Consider the following 23,118-nt stretch of genomic DNA (forward strand, 5'->3'; position numbering starts at 1 on the left):
GCAAGAAACAAATCCTTGTCTGGAAGTCCAGGTCCATCATTAGTGTCTCCAACAGTATGAGAGTCTGTCGTCCTCCAGACTCTTCCTCCCCAAAAAAGTGAGGACATTTATCCCCATTCCCAGGGTGCCATGTGGTCAACTGTTCACCTAAAGGAAGCATCCAAGCTTTCTATAATTGGGACCACTGCCTCATCTGAATCCCTCATTATTTTGAAGAGGAAACTAAAGTCAGAGACGGTGGCTACCAGTGGGCTCATGGGCAGCTGGGTTTAGAGATAGCTGATTTTCATATTCTTAGGCTGTTAGTAGAGACCTTCAATTTATGAGTCCAGATATCTCAAAAAGAGAGGCAGAGGGGGCTTAGAGTGAAACGGATGTTCCTTGGGTGAAGGTTGGGGCACTCTCTGGGGAATATGGATGGATTAGACTTGAGGCATATCATTTGGGGGGCCTGGAATTCTTAGACACTGTCCTCCTAATTCAGAGCTCTAAATGGGAGGGAAGGGATGTGCTAGTACTTTAAGGATCTTTCCTCATCCTTAACATGCATCAGAAAAGCATCTAGAAAGCTTTGGGCAAAATGCAGTACGAATCTATCCTTGTTGACCCACTGCATGGAGCACTCGCTACTCAGCTGGCTGAGACACCAATCTTCTCTACCTCCCCATGAGCGACATGCCTACCTTCCTATGGACGTCATGCTCCACTGGGGCTCTCCAAGGCTGGCTAAGCCCCTGTGAATCCAAGACTGGGGTGCGTGGTTGGGTGGAGCTGGGTGATCTGGGTGAGGTGATGTGTCTTGGGGAGAGTAATGGTGTGGTGGGAGGGAGCACTCTTGCCATCTGGATGCCTATCCCAGCTTCTTCCTCATGCCCTCCACAGAATTCCACTGAGATATCACTCAGGACTGGCAACATAGGAGGAAAGAACCAAGGTGTTCTGCTAAAGATTGGGACCCAGTAACGCTCATAGGTGTCCTGTTGCCTTTGAGTCTCTTGGCCAATTCTGAGGAGTCTACACAATGGGAGCGTGTGAGGAGGAGAAGGATCCACAGCCCACACCTTCTCTGCCTCCTGCTTCTTCCCCAGGTGTGCATCAACCTGGCCAATCTATTACACTCTCTCCATGATGGAAATGGCCTGGAGGAAGTGGATGGGGGCACCTCTGAATATACCTGTGGATGAGGTGTGGGGCAACAGGGCAGCCATCAGCCTGACCCCTAGACCTCAGGTGCCAGCTCTGGGGGCATTGGCTGGCAGTGGTGTTCTCGATAGGGATTCTGACAGAGGACACAGGAACCAATGTTTGACCCTCTTGAAACCATGACCCTCAAAAAACCATCTGGTTACTTTAGTTCTAGAGCAAAAGCTAAAAAGTGCAGCCATGTGCAGCAAGTTGCCTTCTAGTCTGAGGGGAGCATGGGCTGTGAACAAGAGGGAGGAGGAGGCAGGTGCCTTCATGGGGATCTGGGGATAAGAGGGATGAACTCAGGAGGAAATTGAAGAGAGAAGTTGGATTATCCCTGCCCTGTCTCAGCCCTTTCTGCCACCAAGGTGAGGGGCAATTGTTTCCTTTCCAGGAGTGAATCAAGTAGCCTGGGGTCACAGGAGTGCACAGAGGGACAAGGAAGCAATGACATGTCACAAAGGCACTGGCAGGCCTCTTTGTAGCACTTTGTAGTGACCTCTTTGCAGCACTCAGTGACCGGCCCTCACTTTAACATCATTGCACTTGGGAGGGGTGCTGTTTCATGGGGTGAGAAATAGAGTGGTGGGAGGGAGCTCTCAAGTTCAGGGTCATGTACCTCACTTCCCTCACCTCTGTTCTAGTTTTTTTCTGGGACATTATTCAGGACTCTGGTGATATTAGGAGGAAAGAACCACATTTTGCTGCTTAGGAAGGGAGACCCAATCACAGATAATGGCATCCCACTTCCTTGGGCTCTGAGCTTCATGGCCCACCTGTCATCCTGAAGAATCCACACTTGTGGAAGGTCTTGAGCAACTGGGGGTGGGTGAGCCCACACCTGCTCTTCCTTCTGTCTACCTCATCAGGGTGTGTCTTGGACCTCGGCAGTCTATGCTCTCCCACTGGAGGGAAATGGCCTGGCAGAGGAGAGGGCTCCTCTCCTCTGAGATACCTGTGTGCGTGGGGTGGGGATGGGGAGTGCAGCTACCAACCTGACCTATCAGACCTTAGGGGCCAGCTTGGCAAGGAGTGCTGTCATCTGAGAGAGGGAGGCATTTCTAGCCCTGGGAAGAAGAGCCTTCTATGTGGTCCTACAGCCCTCACACCCCCCACCCTCATGGACTGTGTGTTTAGTTTGAGGCCAGGGAAACACTGCCAGCATAGAGGCCCAGGAGGGGCTGAGTCAGGTCCAGGCCTGTGCTGGGGCAGTTCTGAGTTATCCTTATGCTAAGTCAGACCCAACTCCTGGACCTCACCTGTGTCCTCAAGAACTGGGATACCCAATGCCCTGGACCTGCTCAGTCTTGAGTGACATGGTCTGACCTGTTCCAACCAAGACTTCTCTGTTCATTCACCCAGGAGGCAGACAGAGACTGGGAGATTGTTCCCAGATCCCGCATAGGAGGTGCTCTGCCTCCGGGTGGTTATGAAGTAGGTGCGGTTTGCTTTCTACCATTTCCCACCTCCATCCCCTATAAGCTTTAGGTCTGCTCTTTGGGGGTGGGTTCATAATCTGGCCCCCTCCCCTACTTTGTTAAGGAACAGCCAAACCCTGCGGGGCTTTCCCAAGGTGACACCTGCTTTATGTGATTCTACGCTGGTCAGACTTGGCAAATGGTGGATCACAGAGATACATCCTTTGTCCCTTCACACTAGAGAACTTTGTGGTCCCATTTCTGTGTCAGACTCGCTAAGCCATGAAGGTGTGAGCTGGGATCAGGCTCATCCCAAGGAATGGTGACCCTAGATGTTGATCCAAAGAACCACAGAGGCTCCAGCATCATTCCCCGCATCTTATGCAATTCTAGGTGTGGCCCCTCACTACTCACACCTCTGGTTTCCTTATTTCCTTTCCTTTATCACCTTACCTCTTAGCTTTCTGTAAATTATTTGCTAAATTGCCTAGAATCTCTGCTTCTCCTCCAAGTCCCGACCCTGAGAATTTTCTACGTCTCTGGCCCCAGTTCTCTGCTCCTCCTATATCTCATCCCCTCTTACAGTCAAGGCCTCTGCCCAGACAATTCCCTCAGCTGCCCAGTGAACTCATGATCCCTCCTCATCATCTTGCCCAGGGCTGCTTACTGGTGACCTGAGTATGACCGCCACAGGGCGTCAGGCCTGAGTCCCCCAGGTCTTTCTGCTTTCTGTTGGCTAAGCTTCACATGCCAGCCTCCCCTATAGGAGCGCCCTGCTGCCTCTAGCCTCAGGACAATGGAGGTACATCCGCCCTAGGAGAAATCCATTGCTTTTCATCCTCTCTCATGATGGAGACTTACCTAAGAATTCCAGAGAGCTGATGACCTGCGACTTGTTTCTCTTGGGGTTTGGAAGGTACAGAACCAATGTTGTTTGTTTTACACTAATAAATTTGTCTTGAGTATTTTCCCTGAAAATAAACTTATTTACATACCTGCACTCACGACAAATGATTTTGATCCCTGGAGACCAAAATCCCCAGGCTGGGTTGGGGGCAGGGTGGGACAGGATTTCTAGGGGAGCTGTCTGGGGTGAGTCCTCATCTTTCATTTGCCTGCCTTACACCGCCTGGGTGAGCCACTACTCATCACCAACATTACAAGTGGATTATTTCCAATTCTTGGCAGCTTTACCCATCGGGGCAGGGGGAGAGAGGGAGGCAGCTACCAGGGCTGTCAGAGGTGACAAGGCTTCAGGTTGGACTTGAATTTCTTGCATCTGGGCTAATTGCTGTGGTGATGCATCCACCTATAAAAATTACAGCGTGGCTCACCCAGGGACCTAGATTTGTTGCAAGCTGTGGGAGGAAGGAGAGTTCTTCTTCCAGGTGGGTTCCTGCAGACTGCCTGCTAGGGCTCAGAGGACCAGCTTCTTCCCTGCTGTCTCCTGAGCCCAGTCCCTCTTGGCCATCACATTCCCTTTGCCCTATGGCGGCCCTCACAGACTTCTCATTTATGTATCGCTGGTTCAAGAACTGCAATCTGGTTGGCAACCTCTCAGAGAAGTACGTCTTCATCACAGGCTGTGACTCTGGCTTCGGGAACCTGCTGGCCAAACAGCTGGTTGATCGGGGCATGCAGGTGCTGGCTGCTTGCTTCACTGAGGAGGGAGCCCAGAAACTTCAGCAGGATACCTCCTATCGGCTGCAGACCACCCTACTGGATGTCACCAAGAGTGAAAGCATCAAGGCGGCGGCCCAGTGGGTGAGGGACAAAGTGGGCGAACAAGGTGGGGCGAATTACATTCTTTGGCTTTCTTGGTTTCTCCTTCTTCCTCTTCCTCTCTCCCGAAGCATCTGACAGTATCAGAGACCCTGATGTCCAGATTGGGTGGGAGGGGTGACGTGGGGAAAGGCCCCTGCCTCAATCCGATTGGAAGCCACTGCATGGTTTGGCCTGTTCACATGAAGGGGTGATTTCCCAAGGAAGTTTTCTGTCCTGGAAACTCAGAGAAACAGGAAAGAGGTCTCAATAGGAAGTGAGGGGGGAAGATGTGTTCCGTGTGTCCAAACCTCTAAAAATGGACGTGCCTAGCCGGGCGTGGTGGCTCACGCCTATGAGCCCAGCGCTTTGGAAGGCCGAAGTGGGAGGATCATGAGTTCAAGAGATCGAGACCATCCCGGCCAACATGGTAAAACCCCATCTCTACTAAAAAGTATAAAAATTACCTGGGTGTGGTGGCACATGCCTGTAGTCCCAGCTACTCAGGAGGCTGAGGCAGGAGAATCACTTGAACCCGGGAGGCGGAGGTTGCAGTGAGCCAAGATTGCGCCACTGCACTCCAGTCTTGTGACAGAGCAAGACTCCATCTCAAAAAGAAAAAAAAGAAAAAAAAAGGATGTGCCTCTCTGATGTTTCAGCAGTCCTAACCATCAGCTCCTGGGGAAATAAAAACACATTTCTTGTTGGGATCAGGATGGGGGAGGGGGAATGAGACAGGAGGTTGGATACCATGAGTGGGTGCAGTTTGTCTCCTTGACTATGTCAGGCAGGGGAGAAAGAGATCTGGTCTCTTCTTGACATCATGGTGGGCGTTGATTTGACTTCAGGGCAAGTATGTATGTCACAGTGGCTGCTCCTATTGGGAAAGGAAGCTGTGGACTGGGGCTGGCCCAGGACTGTGTGGGGACCTGCCTTATGCACTTCCAGCACACAGGGTGTGGGGCCAGGAACAGGAGGAACAGGATGGCTGAGTTGCAGAAGCAGCAGACTAGAGGAAGTCCTCCCTCCTAAAGGAACTAGTCTGGAGCCCATGCGCAGGTCAGGGCAACAGAGCCCTGGAGCCAGGGGGATCCAGACAGTAACTCCCTGCTTGATTCTTCTCCTTAGCACTTATCACTAGTCAACGTACAATAGATTTTACTTATTTATTGTCTGTTTCCTCTGCTAGAATAAAGCTTCCTGGGGACAAGGATTTTTGTCCCTTTTATTTACTGTACATCCTTAGTACCTAGAATAATGTCTGACACCTAGTAAGGTACTGAATAAATAGATTTGAGTGAGCTAATTAATTAATAATTCAGCAAGAGTGAGCCTCTGTCTTCAGCAGGCTGTCTCAGCCGGTTCCCTACATTCAGCCTTGAGCCACTTGCCTTAATACCTCACTTAGCATGTGAGTTTCCTGTTGCTATTGTAACAAATAACACAACTGTAGGGTCTGAAGACAATACAAACATATTATCTTGTAGTTGTGGAGGAGTAATGTCTAAAATAGGCCCCACTGATCTAAAATCAAAGTCAGCAGAGCTGTGTTCCTTCTGGAGGCTGTAGAATCCGTCTCATTGCCTTTTCCAGCTTCCAGAGGCAGCTGGCATCCCCTGGCTCCTGGCCTGCTACCTCCATCTTCAAGGCCCGCAAGGTTGGGCCCAGTCTTTTTCACACTTTTCTCAAGCTCTCTGATTCTCCGGTTTCTGCCTCTTTCCACTTAGAAGGACTTGTGATTATATTGGGCTCACCAGGTTAATCCAGGATAATTTCCCTGTGTTAGCTTCCTCCCTAACTTTAAGGACAATTAATTAGCAACCTCCATTCCACCTGCAACCTTAATTCCCCTTTCCCATGTAATCCAGCAGATTCACAGGTTCCAGAGATAATGAGGATGGGGACATCTTTGGGGGACCATTTGCCTAAGCCACTTGGCAATATCCTGGTCTAAGAAACACTGGGAACTGGGGTGGGTAGGGGGATGGGAGAGGAAGTTCTTTCATGCTTTCTCATTGCTCCTGAATGGAGAAAGGCAGGGAGATTGGGTAGGGGCATGGCTTGGGTGGGGACCCCAGCCCTAGAGGGAGGGGTGGACTAGGATTTATGTTTGTGTTGAGACCTGCCCTCAGGAGACAGTGGGATGCGCCTGCAGAGTATCTTGGGGATGCTGAGGCTGAGGCTGTGGTGGGAATCACCAGGCAGTAGGACTTGGAGAATCCTTGCATGAAGGAGCTGGAAGGGGTCCTTGAGGAGTGTTTAGAGGGGTTTACAGTGTGTCTTTAGCATCACCCTCCCTCTGGTGGAATTTTTTTAGAACCCCAATATGTAAAACAAATGAAAGGAGAGCTTCTCCTGCATTTTCCTCCCCCTAGAAGGCTTGCAAAATGCAGCCTGGAAACAACTGTTTTAGTCCAATCTGATGAAGAGCCTGAGGCCCAGAGAGGGAAGTGACTTGGTCAAGGCTGGAGGTAAAACCAGGACTGGATCTGAAGCTCTTCAACCCTGGGCCCCTGCAGAGTTGAATGACAACACTTAGCATTATTTCTTTCCATTTGTACCAACCTAATTGAAATATCTCAAGGATAGCCCTCATCACATTTTCCATAATTATTTTATTTAAATATTTTATATATTTATTTATAAATATTATTATTTCCTTCTAGGCTTATGAGTTCCTTGAGGGATAAGATGCTGTGTTGTTCATTTTATGTCTCCTTTGCCCTGTATTTTACTTTATTTTATTTTATATCATTTTATTTCATTTTATTTTTAGAGACAGAGTCTCACTCTGTCACCCAGGCTGGAGTGCAATGGCACCATTATAGCTCACTGTAACCTCGAACAAGGTAACCTGTAACCTGGGCTCAAGTGATTCTCCCACCTCAGCCTCCCAAGTAGCTAGAACTACAGGCACATACCACCATGCCTGACTAATTTTTTTTCTTTTTTTGTAGAGACGGGGGTCTTACTCTGTTGCTCAGGCTGGTCTCAAACTCCTGGCCTCAAGTGATCCTCCCATCTCAGCCTCTCAAAGGGTTGTGATTACAAGTGTGAGTCACTGCACCTGGCCTCCTTCACCCTGTAATTGTCACAGTCTAGATAAATGCATGAATAAATGTGTGAAGATGAATGAATGAACGGATTGATTTTGGTAGTATGTGAAATGCGGTTGGTTATACTTAAGTGAATAGAGAGGGAGAAGTACGATGGGGAAGGGATCTAAACATTAATTCATTGGTATGAAAATGAAACTCTTATCCCAAAGCTGATAGCTGAAATGCTGTTACCTAACACCTCGACTGTAGCTGGTACAGAGCGCCAGCTAGCCGGCAGACTTTATGTGAATCAGGAAAAAGTGTCCCTTCAGGGAAAACGAGTTAGTAAAAGACACACCTTCCTTTTATGTTATAGCCTGACCGGGTTATGTCTTGTGCACCTGCTCAACCATCCTTGAGGGCCCTGAGCCGGTCGGGAGCAGAACTTGGTTCTTTCCCAGGCCCACTGATGATTTCTGTGTGGTTCATCTCATCCCCAGGCCTCTGGGCCCTGGTGAACAATGCTGGTGTGGGCCTGCCCAGTGGTCCCAACGAATGGCTGACCAAGGAGGACTTTGTGAAGGTGATTAATGTGAACCTGGTGGGACTGATCGAAGTGACCCTTCACATGCTGCCCATGGTCAAGAGAGCCCGGGGCAGGGTTGTCAACATGTCCAGCTCTGGTGGTCGTGTGGCTGTCATTGGTGGTGGTTACTGCGTCTCCAAGTTTGGCGTTGAGGCCTTCTCTGACAGCATAAGGTAACTGGGCCCTGGTACTAAACCATTCTGGGTGAAAATCCCAGAGATTAGAGAAGGTTGGGAGTGACAGCATGTGGGCAGGGGAATTCCACAGACAGGAAGCTAACACAATAGCAGAAGGAAGGTTAGACCTCAAGGTGCTTTCTCCAAGGACCAAGAGCAGGGATGAGGAGAAGAGGTAGGGTGGAAATACAAGGCATCAGGTGGGCCTTCCCTTGAGCGGCAGGCACCAGGGTGAGTGAAACCCTGTTTGGGCCTGTGAGAGGAGGGAGAGTCCCCCAAACAGACAGACAGGCCTGGAGGCACAGGTCACCTCTGGGAGGTCCTTAGAGGAGCATGCAGGCCTTGTGTAGATCCACGCCATTCACCATGTGGGTGTTGAGTGAGGGGTTGCTAATGGGAGGGACCTGGTGGGAGGCAAGGCTTTGGCCTAGATTCTCTATTGACTTCTTCCCGCTGGTTATGCCTAATGCAAATTGCCCAGAGACTGCTGGGCCAGTTTTGGAAATGGCTGATTCCCTAAGGAAGGGCTTATTTGCACAAAGGCAATGCCAGGGCCAAGTACAGGGGTGGGAGAAGCATCTCTAGGTTCCTGAAAGACCAGCCCATCCAGAGGTGACTCTCCCTGATGATTGTCATCTTGGGGCCCAGACTGACTGCAACTCTTCTTTCCCAGGCGTGAGCTCTACTACTTTGGGGTGAAGGTCTGCATCATTGAGCCAGGGAACTATCGGACAGCCATTCTCGGCAAGGAGAACCTGGAGTCACGCATGCGAAAGCTTTGGGAGAGGCTGCCTCAGGAGACCCGGGACAGCTACGGAGAGGATTATTTCCGCATCTGTAAGTTCCTGGGGCAGGAGAGGGGTCTCTGAGGGGGGCGAGTGGGTCTTGGGGTCATTAGCTGGCTTTCCATTTACAGATGGTGAGACAAAATGCAGAGGAGTTCAGGACCCAAGGTCACATAGTGGCAGAGCTGGGGTTTGAGAATAGAGAGCAAGTGGCAGAATCATCACTTCTGGAGCGGCCCGGGGAGTTAAGGGCAATTCAGCCCACTCCTGGCACCTGCCCCCACAGCTTCATGATGCAGGGGAATCAGGTGAAAATGCACTGAGATAAATACAGCAAAGAGATCAAGGGCATGGCTGCTGGAGCCAGACTGCCTGGGTTCAAATCCTGGCTCTACTACTTACCAGCTAGGAGACTTTGGACCTATTACCTAGTTTTCCCATGCCTCAGTTTTCTTATTTACAAAAGGGAGCTAAAGATAGTGCCTCCCTCATGGGGTTGCTATGAGGGTTAGTATATGTGAAGTACTTTGCACATTCTGAGTGCTTGTTAATAAAGAAGAAAATGAGCACATGGGGATTTAAAAGGGAGGGTCTCTAGGCAACTCTCTTTCTCTCCCTGAGCTGAGGGTCTCCTGTGAATCATAGGTGTTTTTGGAGGGCAGAGGTGGGACACGGCAGCTGTTCATCCTGCTGCCCCAAAACTTTGTGCCACGAAAGTTGTCTGCTGGACGTCATACGTCAACAGAGCACAAAGCCAAGACAGCCATTTTTTTCACTTAATACATACACACTTTATTGCATTTTTGTTTTTTGTTTTTGTTTTGAATCAGTAATACAAAGCATGCAAGGCTGCCATGTCCCAAGCCTGTGTGGGGCTGGAGAGCTGGAGCAGACACAGCAGTATGCCTGCCCTTCACTGCCTGTAGCTTATGGCCCAGTAGGGGAGACAAATATTAATAAAAACACATGTGTTTATGGTAGATGTGGATAAGTGCTACAGAGGAGAAACAGGGTTGTGAAAGAAGAATGGAACAGGAAGTTGCGGTCCCAATTCAGACTATGGTGAAGGGGAGAGCTTCTGAGTTGACTTTGAGGAGGAATAAGAGTTAGGTGTTGCTGGGAAGGGGAAAGACGGGATGCGTAGGGACTTTTTTTCTGCAGGAAGGCTCTGAGGCAGAAAACTCCATTTGAGGAACTTTAAAGAAACCAGCAGGTGGGAAGCAATGGGAGGTAGCTGGGGTATACGGAATAAATTAGAGCACCAAAGCACACTGAGGATTAAGGGGTGAGGGAGAGGAAGCTATCAAGGGTGAGTGTTAGCTTTACAGCTTGAAGAACATGGTGAATGGAGGTGTCTTCATTCATTGATTTAGGGAAGCCTCAGGGAAAAATGTTTGGAGTACTCCTTAGATAAATTCATCTTTTAGTGCTAGACATGTTAGGATTCTGTGAGAAGAAAATGTCTAAGGATTTACACTAGTTGGGACTTACTCAGTGACAGAAGATCCAATGCAAATTATTTAAGCAGAAAAGGAATTTCTTGCCTCACCTGACTAAAAAGTTGAGCAAGATAAGCTTCAGGTACAACCTGACCCAGACTGCAAATGATGTTGCTAGGACCTGGTTCCACCCATTTCTTGGCTCTGCTTCTTTTGCACTGACTCCAGTCTCTAAGCTCTCTCCCCTGTGGGAGCCACATTGCTGCAGCCTCTCTTCACCTCCACCTAGGGTGAGGTCTGCTGGGAAAATAGGAGAGTTATTTCCAGTACCTCTCCCAAAAGTCCTAATGTACACTCCGACTTGGAGGACCTATGGTGACCGCATCATGGGGGACCACAAGATGCACCCAACCCTAAACCAATCACTGCGCCCAGGGGAATGTGAAGGTGTGATTGGCTCAGGCTGGGCTGTGTGCTCTGCCCAGACCAATGGACACAGTGTGGGGGAGGCATAGGTCCCCAAAGGGAAATCTGCAGCTGTTGGGAACAAGGAGAGAAGATGTTAGCATGTGTGGGGAAGAATATTTATCCTCTGTGTGATCATTCTTAGCAAAGAGTAGTTCAAATTATTTGTGGAGCTGCTCGGAGGCTGGGGTGAAATGGGTTCAGCCAGTGTCTGGAAACCTCACAAAGTCATTTTCTAAGTAAGCACTCAGGGTGAAGAGAGCTTGTAGCATCTTTAGTGTGGTCCATGAAAGAATATGTATAAAGGCAAACTCCTCCAAAAACCTTGTCCAAAAGCTGGTATTGTACTAAAGAATAGTAAGGATTGGGTTTATAAAATATCTTAGGCCAATTCACCTGTAGTCCACACAATAATTTCAGAGGAAAATTTTCAGGCAGTGGTCAACTACATTTAGATAAACGTTTTCCCAAGTGGTTATACTAGAATTTTTGCTTCAGTTGCCCAGTGTTTATTGGGATTCAGAGATGAGACAGTCTCCAGGAAACTAGCAGGGAAGATGTGAAAGCAAATACACCACCACATGAAGAATCTTGCTATAATGGACATGCGTACAAAACAAAGCAGCAATGCAGACTTCATTCTGCTGCCACAGAAGCCTTACAGAGGTGACAGTTAATGCCTTAGTGAGTTTTGAAGGATGAATAGGAGTACACCAAAAGGGAAAGAGATGGCGGATGTTTCACACAAGAGGAAGGGTGTGAGCAACATTTTAGTGACCTGACATAGCATTGTATGCTTTTGGAGGCAGTGCAGATTCAGGCTTGTATTCCAGCAGTCCCTCTAATCATGTTGTATAGCTCTCCAAACTTGTTTATCCATTTATAAAGTACAATTCCTCTCTCATAGATTGTTAGGAGAATTAAACAGAAATGCAAAGTACTCAGCTCTGCTACAGTAAGAGCTGAACAAACCTTTGCCATTGCCATTATAGTCTGGCAGGAGTGCTGTGGGTGATGATTGAGGAGGGGAGAGATTAGGAGTTAGATCATAAAATGCTTTGATTGCTATAGTAGGGAGCATGGCTCTTACCCTAAAGGCATTAGAGAGCCTTGTAAATGGCTCTGAAATGAAGGATCAGATTTGTGTCACCGTGGGAAGGATAAAAAGTCCACCTGGGGGACTACTGCGGAAACCCAGTGAAGGAACGATAAAGACATGAAGTTGTAAGTCATGATGGTTCTGGTGGTGCGGGATGGCTATGTGACAGACAGAAGAGATATTTAGGAGTAGTCCTAGAGCATCGCTGAGTACAAACTCAGCCAGTTGCTGTGACTGACCAAATAGGACCCTAGCTTGTAACCCCTAGGACCAGGCCTGATACTTTATAGACTTTGTCCTGCTTAATTCTCCCAATAACAAAAACGTTTTCCCAGGTGCCCAACTCCAAAGCCTATGTCCTTCCTCACTGTGAAGGAGAGTGACAAGTCTGGATGGGTCCTTCAGTCTCCCTTCCTACTCCATGCCTAGCAGGGTGCCCAGCACTGAATGGCAGCTAATATCTATTTGAGAAAACAATGAAAGCAAGTGCCTCATACTGTTCCCCATGTCTGGGGTAACTTCTCCCACCCCACTGCCTGTGCAAGCCCTCCCCACCTCTCAGAACCCAGTCTCCAGCCCATCTCACCATGTCAGCTTGCTCCATGTCCTCAGCCCACAAAGGTTTCCCTGGCGCCAAGGGGGCAGAGAGAGCCCCCTGGGCATCCTGAACGATTCCTTCGACCCTCAGCCCTGCTGCTGGTGGCCTCTGTGCCAGCTCTATGGTCAGAGGTCAGGGTGTGGCTTCCTAAGACATTACTGCTTTATGGACAGTCTGGCTTTAAGTTAGTGTGGCTCTTGTTGAGATCCCAAAATGTAGTTTGGCTTTTCCCCTGCATCAGTTTTCTTTCCAGGAAACAGAAAATGGAGTTTCTCGGAGTCTGGGGTGAAGGGGACTGAAGTGACGCTGCCCCATTCTCACCAACCACCCACAAGGGTCCTGGCCCCAAGCAGGTGAATTCCTTGCCTGCCTGGACCGTTCTCAAAGTCAGGGCAGCTTTGGCTTCCTCTCCATTTTCGAGTTTTCATCCCTTATCAGGGCAGTCTGACTTTGAAGCACCATTTTCCCTGGAGTCCTCAGGGCTCTCAATGAAGCATGAATCCCCCTGTCCTGGGGTGAGGATGCAGATGAGGGCCTGGTGGGTGTGTGGTGTGGCCCTTCTCCCATTTATGTCATGAACTTTGGCAGACTTGTACCATTTGGGTGCTCTGTCCCCATCTCCACCCCTGTGGGTCAATGCAAACAGAACAGCCCCTCACATTTGTGAGGGCCCCACGAGGTGCTTGTCTATGCCTTAGATTATTTGAGTCCACAGTGACCTTATGACTGAGGTAGGGGCAGTATTACTATTTTTAAATAATATTTTCTCCTGCATGTTTTTGTTTAAATGTGGGAACTCTAGGAAGTACATAGAAGAAAAAAAAAGGGCTGTCTTCCCATCACGTTTGCTATTCTGTACTCCCCCAGTGTCTACCCTGCTGTTAATCATCTTTGTTATTCTCCAGGACAGATATTTTTTGAGATGGAGTCTCACTCTGTTGCCCAGGTTGGAATGCAGTGGCGCGATCTTGGGTCACTGCAACCTCCCCCTCCTGAGTTCAAGTGATTCTCATGCCTAAGCCTCCTGAGTAGCTGCGATTATAGGCACGCACCACCACACTCAGCTAATTTTTGTATTTTTAGTAGAGACAAGGTGTCACCATGTTGGCCAGGCTGGTCTTGAACTCCTGACCTCAGGTGATTGGCCTGGCTTGGCATCCCAAAGTACTGGGATTACAGGCCTGAGCCACTATGCCCAAACTTTAGGAAAGATAGTATTAGCTCCATTTTATAGATAATAAAAGTTTAAGCTCAAAGTCATATAACTAATAAGTGGCACAGTTATCAGAAAAATGTGCACAGTTCTTCTCATCACCAGTCTAATGCAATAGTAGGACTTCAATGCACAATTGTTGAATTCAGAAAGATAAATAAGATTATTTGTTTGTTTGTTTGTTTATTTATTTATTTATTTATTTATTTTGAGACAGCGTGTCATTCTGTCTCCCAGGCTGGAGTGCAGTGGTGTGACCTTGGCTCACTAAAACCTCAGCCTCCTGGGTTCAAGTGGTTCCCATATCTCAGCCTCCCGAGTAGCTGGGATTACAGGCATGTGCCACCACGCCCAGCTGATTTTTATGTTTTTAGTAGAGATGGGGTTTCACCATGTTGGCCAGGCTAAGATTATTTATAATAGTCTTATAAATGTGTGTTTGTATAAGGGACCACCTGGAGGGTGTGGCAGACCTGCCTGAAATGTTAGATCAGGGATCTGATGGAAAGGGAACTTGGACGGAATTCGGAAGAAGCCATCTTTTATGAAGAATAACAGAGCCTTTTTCCCCTCTCTGCCCTCAAACAGATACTGACAAGTTAAAAAACATAATGCAGGTGGCAGAGCCCAGAGTCAGAGACGTCATCAACAGCATGGAGCATGCTATTGTTTCCCGGAGCCCTCGCATCCGCTACAACCCTGGCCTGGATGCCAAACTCCTCTACATCCCTCTGGCTAAGTTGCCCACCCCTGTGACAGATTTCATCCTAAGCCGGTACCTTCCAAGGCCAGCGGACAGTGTCTAAACTGGGGAGGATCAATGGGTCAGTGGAGCCTAGAAGTGGGGGAGGAAGGAAGGACCGTGGGGTCACAAAAGGTGGTATCGGATATCCTGGGGGCATTGGCTGCAAAGGAAGCTTGGCTCAGCTGACACCCACTGCTGTCGAATTTACCAGTAACTTCTAACAGAAGGTGAATGCCTCTTGCCACCCTCTGGGACCCCACAGAAACCTGAGGTGGTCTTTGCAGGTTCAGCGATCTGCAGCAATGGCTCCAAGGACATCTGTCACCCAATCAGGATACAGCTTTTTCTGGTCCTGGAAAAGCCATGGAGAAGAAAACCAGCTCCTGTGGAATCATGAGCCCCTTTCAGTTATCACTGCCACTGAGAAATACTGTGGGATAATCTCGCCTCCAGGAGAATCTAACCACCTTCCTGCTGGGTCCCTCAATATGCATAACTTCATTCACATAACCCATTACTGAAGTATGCAGTAGGGCAGATAGGGAGTGCAAGATTAAATCAGACAAAAGTTTAAAATATTTTCTTTCTTTTTAGATTCTTCTATCTATAGGTTATTGGGATCCACATGAAATAACATTCATTTATTTAATCACCATTAAGTAATTTTTCAAATATTTATTGAGTGCCTACTACCTACCGGGCACTTTGTAGGTGCTGGGGGAATATAAAGATGATTAAATCATGGTCTTGGTTTTTTATTGTTTATTTTGTGTTTTGCTTTGCTTTGTTTTAGCACAATATCTAGTAGCTGAGTTAGGACAAACAGCGATAGGAGGAATAGAAATCAGAATACAAATTTTTAGAGCTATGAAGGACCCTGGAGGTCTTCATCCAATACTTCACAAGCTTGGCTGTACCTTGTATCACCCAGTCAATTAAAAAATACAGACTCCTGTGCCAATATTAGAAAATCTGATTCAGTAGGACTGAGATAAGGTCCAGAAATATGTGTTTATAACAAGGACCTATATGATTCTGATGCACCCGAGCAACTTGGAGCCACCAATAATTCCACAGAATAAGTAACTTAACACTCAGAGGGGGAAGTGACCTACCCAAGCCCCCAGTTTAGTAACTAAGACAAAGATAGAAATGAGGCATTCGGACTCCCAGACCAGGATTATTTTTCAATTATAGGAAAATCAATTTCTCAAATTAGTAACATTGTCAAATAAATCATTGAACTAATTTTTTTAAAAAAAGACTTAAACTCCTGGGTCATATGAAATTCTGTTGAAGAGACTTTTTTTTAATCTTGATAAATGGTCATGTAATAAAGGTCAAATGTGATTTTTTTAACTAAAATATCTTTAATTTGGGTCTCTTCAACATCTGAAAATAATAAAATATAATCCAGGTACATCTGCAAAGACTCCAAATAAGGTAACACTCACGGGTTCCAGGGGTTAGCTTATAGATATATCTTTAGGGAGCTACTGTGCAACTCACTACAGTTTGTTGTTTGCAGCACTTCTATTCCTGGCACCAAATTTTAAATCAGATAGAATGCATTCAACAAGTAACAGAAAAACCAACTCACAGTGGCTTAGACAATGAAGAGTGAGGGCAGGGCCCAGTGGCTGAATGATGGCATTGAGGCTGTAGGCTCTTTCTACTTCTTTGCTCCACTGCCCACAGTTTTATCTTTACCCTTTGTTGTTGTGGTGTGACTGCCAGGCAAAGGGAACTCTACATTTCCTCATTCACAACTTATAGAAGAAGAAAAGAGCCTGCCTTTCCACAGCATTCAACATTGAAGAAGTTTCTTTCTTAGAGCCCTCATCATGTATCTCCTTGAATCTTATTGGCCCAAATTGGTTTAGGCTTGTCCACCCCTGGCAAAGAGGTAAATTGCCATGAATTGCTTAGATTAATCACGGGACAGATGGGATGTTAGGAAATCAGTCACAATGTCTACTACCTTGGAAAATGCAAAACTCAGACCCTGTTGAGAGGGTTGAACAGAGGTCAAAAATAAATTTTCTGAAGACACAAAAATTTACTAAGCGGAAACTGGCTAGGTAATATTTTGAGATAGTAATTTACACTTTTTCATTCCTCCCTGTTTTTTTTATTTCCCCTTCTTCCATTCAAATAGATAGTCAATTTGGTACTTCTTTACCTAGGGTGAGATGTTTGATGGGATAAAACACATAAATTTCCTGCACTTTCTCCAGCTTTAGTTTCCCCCAACCCTGATATATTTAGAAAAATTATGGAGTTTTGGGAAAGAAGTAAAACAGAATGTGACTTATGGGTGTACCAAATGACTCAGAGAAACAGAGACTTTCCCCTATGACAAAGATTCACTCTGATGAGATAAGAAGGTGATGTTTGGGGTTCCCAGGACAGGAGGGACCAGGGCCCACTTTCTGGAGCACCTTGGGGGCACACCATGGGGAGGTGACAAGACTCAAGAAAGTCACAGCTACATTGTATGTTTAGGCAGATTAGACTTCAGATGACCTCACAGGAGACTCATGTGTCCTACCATGGCAGGAAGGTAGTAGAAATTTGCTAGATATAAAGGGCATGTAGACTGGAACAGCAGACACTAAAGTGGTAACCTTTAGAAGATAGAAGAATTAATTTTTTGGTCTGAGGGCCATCTCTCCACCTCATCATTAATAGCTGAGGTATTTTTTTGAACTTATGAGCTGAGATTCATATATGCTCCAGAGTTACATTTTGGTTGATTTCATATTAGGACCATCACCTTTCTTATATAACTTTTGTATTTTCCTGGAGTTTTGAATTGCCTTTTCTTGTTCATTTATTCAGTTTCTTAATCATTTTTATCTCCATTTTTAAAGTAGGGGAGTAATGTGATCTGATTTATTTATTTTTTATTTTTTTTATTTTTTTTATTTTCAAATATTTTTGAGGATTTTCTAGTTTTCTTTTTTCTTTTTTTATTTTTTTATAGTATTTATTGATCATTCTTGGGTGTTTCTCGGAGAGGGGGATTTGGCAGGGTCATAGGACAATAGTGGAGGGAAGGTCAGCAGATAAACATGTGAACAAGGGTCTCTGGTTTTCCTAGGCAGAGGACCCTGCGGCCTTCCGCCATGTTTGTGTCCCTGGGTACTTGAGATTAGGGAGTGGTGATGACTCTTAAGGAGCATGCTGCCTTCAAGCATCTGTTTAACAAAGCACATCTTGCACCACCCTTAATCCATTTAACCCTGAGTGGACACAGCACATGTTTCAGAGAGCATGGGGTTGGGGGTAAGGTTATAGATTAACAGCATCCCAAGGCAGAAGAACTTTTCCCAGTACAGAACAAAATGGAGTCTCCCAGGTCTACCTCTTTCCACACAGACACAGCAACAACCCCATCTCTCTCTCTTTTCTCCACATTTGCCCCTTTTCTATTCAACAAAACCGCCATCATCATCATGGCCCGTTCTCAATGAGCTGTTGGGTACACCTCCCAGACGGGGTGGCGAATGGGCAGAGGGGCTCCTCACTTCCCAGATGGGGTGGCCGGGCAGAGGCACCCCCCACCTCCCAGACGGGGTGGCTGGCTGAGCGGGGGCTGCCCCCCACCTCCCTCCTGGACGGGGCGGCTGGCCGGGTGGGGGCTGCCGCCACCTCCCTCCTGGACGGGGCGGCTGGCCGGGCGGGGGCTGCCCCCCACCTCCTGGATGGGGCGGCTGCCGGGTGGAGACGCTCCTCACTTCCCAGACGGGGCGGCTGCCGGGCGGAGGGGCTCCTCACTTCTCAGATGGGGTGGCCACTGGGCGGAGGGCTCCTCACTTCTCAGATGGGGTGGCCAGGCAGAGACGCTCCTCACCTCCCAGACGGGGTGGCGGTCAGGCAGAGACGCTCCTCAGTTCCCAGACGGGGTCGCGGCCGGGCGGAGGCGCTCCTCACATCCCAGATGGGGCAGCGGGGCAGAGGCACTCCCCACATCTCAGACGATGGGCGGCCGGGCAGAGACGCTCCTCACTTCCTAGACGGGATGGCGGCTGGGAAGATGCGCTCCTCACTTCCCAGACTGGGCAGCCAGGCAGAGGGGCTCCTCACATCCCAGACGATGGGCGGCCAGGCAGAGACGCTCCTCACTTCCCAGATGGGGTGGCGGCCGGGCAGAGGCTGCAATCTCGGCACTTTGGGAGGCCAAGGCAGGTGGCTGGGAGGTGGAGGTTGTAGCGAGCCAAGATCACGCCACTGCACTCCAGCCTGGGCAACATGGAGCACTGAGTGAGTGAGACTCTGTCTGCAATCCCGGCACCTCGGGAGGCCGAGGCTGGCAGATCACTCGCGATCAGGAGCTGGAGACCACCCCGGCCAACAGGGCGAAACCCCGTCTCCACCAAAAAAATACGAAAACCAGTCAGGCGTGGCAGCGCGCGCCTGCAATCCCAGGCACTCTGCAAGCTGAGGCGGGAGAATCAGGCAGGGAGGTTGCAGTGAGCCGAGATGGCGGCAGTACAGTCCAGCCTCCGCTCGGCATCAGAGGGAGACTGTGGAAAGGGGAGACGAGGGAGAGTGAGACCGTAGAAGGGAGGGGGAGAGGGAGGGGGAGGGGGAGGGGGAGGGAGAGCCTGATTTATATTTTTAAAAGATCACTGGGGGGCTCTGTGGAGACTGAAGTGAAGAAGCAATGGTGGAAGCAAGGAGGCCATTGCATAATCCAGGCAAGAGATGATAGTGCCCTAAGCTGAGATGGTGTTAGCAGAAATGATGATAATAGATGAAATCAATATATAATTTGGAGGTAGAACCATTGATGGACTTTAATCATTAGTCAGTCTGTCAAGAAGAATTTATCAGGCTCCTACTATGTGCTAAACGTGGTTCCAGATTCTAGAGTTATAGTGGGGTATAAGACAGAGTCCTTGCCCTCAAAGAGTTTACATTCTAACGGAGGGAGGGGTTGGCCAACAGACATATAAAAAGTGAATGAAATAATTTTATATACTGATAAGTGCCATGGAGAAGAGAAAATATAACAATGTAATAGATGACCAGGGACGCTGCTTACCTTTTTTTCTAATCAACATTAATGAGGTAAAGTTTGCATAAAAAGAAATGCATCCATCTAAGTGTACCGTCTGATGAGTCTTGCCATATGAATACACCTGTACAACCACCACCAGTCAAAATATAAAACATTTTTCTCATCCTAGAAAGTTCCCTTGTAGCTGTCTGCAGTTAATCATCCCTCCTCTCCACCCTGGCTCCAGACAACCACTGATGTGTTTCTGTCACTATAGATTCATTTTGAGGCTGCTTACTTTTTTAAAAGACCACTTTTGCTGCCATTGGGGAATGAATTGGAAGAACTGGATTGAAGAGGTGCAAGTCTAGACCTGATAAGAGAAACGTGACAATAAAATAATAGAAATAAAAATAATTGGCATTTATTGGACATTTATTCAGTCCAAGCACTGCACTTAGAATTTCCCACATATTATCCATTCAATTTTATTTAATCTCTGCAACAAGTCCTGTGAGGTTACTCCTATGTTATAGAGGAGGAAACTGAGGCTCACAGAGGTAAAGTAATTTGCACAAGATTACACTGCTAATAAATGGCAGAGTCAGAGTGCGGTTCGCCACATGCTACAATAGCAAGCACTTCCAGAGTGCTCACCACATGCCAGACACTGTTCTAAGCACTTTAATTTTCTTTTTTTTATTTTTTATTTTACTTTAAGTTCTGTGATACATGTGCAGAACCTGCAGGTTTGTTACATAGGTATACATGTGCCATGGTGGTTTGCTGTACCTATTAACCCATCATCTAGGTTTTAAGCCCTGCATACATTAGGTATTTGTCCTAATGCTCTCCCTCCCCTAGCCCCTTACCCTCAGACAGGCCCCAATGTGTGATGTTACCCTCCCTGTGTCCATGTGTTCTCATTGTTCAACTCCCACTTATGAGTGAGAACATGCAGTGTTTGGTTTTCTCTTCCTGTGTTAGTTTGCTGATAATGATGGCTTCCAGCTTCATCCATGTACCTGCAAAGGACATGATCTCATTTTTTTAAATTTTATTATTATTATACTTTAAGTTTTAGGGTACACGTGCACAACTTGCAGGCTTGTTACATATGTATACATGTGCCATGTTGGTGTGCTGCACCCACCAACTCGCCATCTAGCATTAGGTATATCTCCCAATGCTATCCCTCTCCCTTCCCCCCACCCCAAAACAGTCCCCGAAGTGTGATGTTCCCCTTCCTGTGTCCATGTGTTCTCATTGTTCAATTCCCACCTATGAGTGAGAACATGTGGTGTTTGGTTTTTTGTCCTTGCGGTAGTTTGCTGAGAATGATGGTTTCCAGTTTCATCCATGTCCCTACAAAGGACATGAACTCTTCATTTTTTATGTCTGCATAGTATTCCATGGTGTATATGTGCCACATTTTCTTAATCCAGTCTATCGTTGTTGGACATTTGGGTTGGTTCCAAGTCTTTGCTGTTGTGAATAGTGCTGCAATAAACATAAGTGTGCATGTGTCTTTATAGCGGCATGATTTATAATCCTTTGGGTATATACCCAGTAATGGGATGGCTGGCTCAAATGGTATTTCTAGTTCTAGATCCCTGAGGAATCGCCACACTGACTTCCACAATGGTTGAACTAGTTTACAGTCCCACCAACTGTGTAAAAGTGTTCCTATTTCTCCACACCCTCTCCAGCACCTGTTGTTTCCTGACTTTTTAATGATCGCCATTCTAACTGGTGTGAGATGGTATCTCCTTGTGGTTTTTGATTTGCATTTCTCTGATGGCCAGTGATGATGAGCATTTTTTCATGTGTCTTTTGGATGCATAAATGTCTTCTTTTGAGAAGTGTCTGTTCGTATCCTTCACCCACTTTTTGATGGGGTTGTTTGCTTTTTTCCTGTAAATTTGTTTGAGTTCATTATAGATTCTGGATATTAGCCGTTTGTCAGATGAGTAGGTTGCGAAAATTTTCTCCCATTTTGTAGATTGCCTGTTCACTCTGATGATAGTTTCTTTTGCTGTGCAGAAGCTCTTTAGTTTAATTCGATCCCATTTGTCAATTTTGGCTTTTGTTGCCATTGCTTTTGGTGTTTTAGACATGAAGTCCTTGCCCATGCCTATGTCCTGAATGGTATTGCCTAGGTTTTCTTCTAGGGTTTTTATGGTTTTACGTCTAACATGTAACTCTTTAATCCATCTTGAATTAATTTTTGTATAAGGTGTAAGGACATGATCTCATTTTTTATGGCTGCATAATATTCCATTGTGCATACGTGCCACATTGGGTTGGTTCCAAGTCTTTGCTATTGTTAAGTAGTGGTGCAGTAAACATATGTGCGCATGTGTCTTTATAGTAGAATGATTTATCATCCTTTAGGTATATACCCAAGAATGGGATTGCTGGGTCAAATGCTATTTCTGGTTCTGGATCCTTGAGGAATCACCACACTGTCTTACACTGTCTTCCACAATGGTTGAACTAATTTACACTCTTACCAACAATGTAAAATTGTTCCGATTTCTCCACAGCCTTACCAGCATTTGTTGTTTCAGCACCTTAATTTTCATAACAATCCTTAAAGATAGGTGTTATTACTCCAGTTTTAATGAGAGGAAACTGAGGCCCAGAGAGGGTGATTATAATACATAGCCTATAAGCATCTGGCAGAGCAGATCCTTTGAGTTCTGGAATGCTATTATTTAATTGTTTGTCATTGCTTTATTTCATCCTGGGGAGCATCTCTGTACACATGCATTTGCAGCAGAGTTTTCTGGCCAGCAGCTGTAATTTGGCTTGCTTCTGTTTCCAAGAACTTTCTGAAACCTCTCCTAACTTGCCTTGTTTGGGGGCCTCTCATCCAATTTGTTCCCCGTGAAGACAGGGGCCTCTGTCCTCCAGGGGCTTCTTCCTTTCCTGCGGGACATGCCTGCCTTTCTCCGAAATTTCAGAATCTCAGAAAGTTCCCTGGTCTCCAGTGAACCTCAAACAAAAGGTGAGGAGAGCTGGGTGCGGTGGCTCATGCCTGTACATGGACAGATCACTTGAGCCCAGGAGTGCCAGACCAGCCTGGGCAACATTGCAAGACCCCCATCTCTACAAAAAAATATAAAAAGTTATCCAGTCATAGTAGCGAGCACCTGTAGCCCCAGCTACGTGGGAGGCTGAGGTGGGAGCATTGCTTGAGCCCAGGGGGTTGAGACTGCAGTGAGCCATGATCATGCCACTGCACTCTAGCTTGGGCAAGAGGGTAAGACCATGTCTCAAAAGAAAAAAAAAAAGAAAGAAAAGAAAAGAAATAGTGAGCAGAAGTGAGAGGAAAGAGGAATTCAGAGGAACATGGGGATCATTGAGCTCCTGCCTGGCTAGCATGTTTGGCATGTTCTTATACAGGAGCAGCGTAAATACTGCCTCTACACCAGAGCAAATGGAAACAGAGGATTTTAATGCCAAACTTGGAGCTGTTAGAAGAAAAATCTGAGACAAATTACATTGAACAGAGTTTGATTGAGCAAAGAACAATTTGAGAATCAGGCAACCCTGGAACCAAAATAGGTTCAAAGAGACTTCAACCCTGGAAGAAAAGTTAC

The 23,118-nt window shown here is 47.0% G+C and overlaps 1 protein-coding gene across 1 annotated transcript; it reads left to right on the forward strand.

The window, feature by feature from the left end:
* The first annotated feature begins 3,944 nt into the window (after window positions 1–3,944).
* SDR9C7 (short chain dehydrogenase/reductase family 9C member 7) lies at window positions 3,945–15,260 on the forward strand. Its single transcript, XM_019038092.3, has 4 exons — window positions 3,945–4,392; window positions 7,903–8,161; window positions 8,838–9,001; window positions 14,352–15,260. Exons 1-4 carry the CDS (start codon window positions 4,092–4,094, stop codon window positions 14,567–14,569), a joined length of 942 nt encoding a protein of 313 aa, XP_018893637.1. The 5' UTR covers window positions 3,945–4,091; the 3' UTR covers window positions 14,570–15,260.
* Window positions 15,261–23,118: the final 7,858 nt, after the last annotated feature.

This window comes from Gorilla gorilla, chromosome 10 (genome assembly GCF_029281585.2).
Source record: "Gorilla gorilla gorilla isolate KB3781 chromosome 10, NHGRI_mGorGor1-v2.1_pri, whole genome shotgun sequence".
In the NCBI taxonomy this organism is placed as follows: domain Eukaryota; kingdom Metazoa; phylum Chordata; class Mammalia; order Primates; family Hominidae; genus Gorilla; species Gorilla gorilla.

Coding starts and splice junctions, on each gene's coding strand:
- SDR9C7 (XM_019038092.3), top strand. CDS start 4,092: ATGGCGGCCCTCACAGACTTCTCATTTATGTATCGCTGGTTCAAGAAC. Junction 4,393..7,902: donor GGACAAAGTGGGCGAACAAG/GTGGGGCGAATT, acceptor TCTCATCCCCAG/GCCTCTGGGCCCTGGTGAAC. Junction 9,002..14,351: donor AGAGGATTATTTCCGCATCT/GTAAGTTCCTGG, acceptor GCCCTCAAACAG/ATACTGACAAGTTAAAAAAC.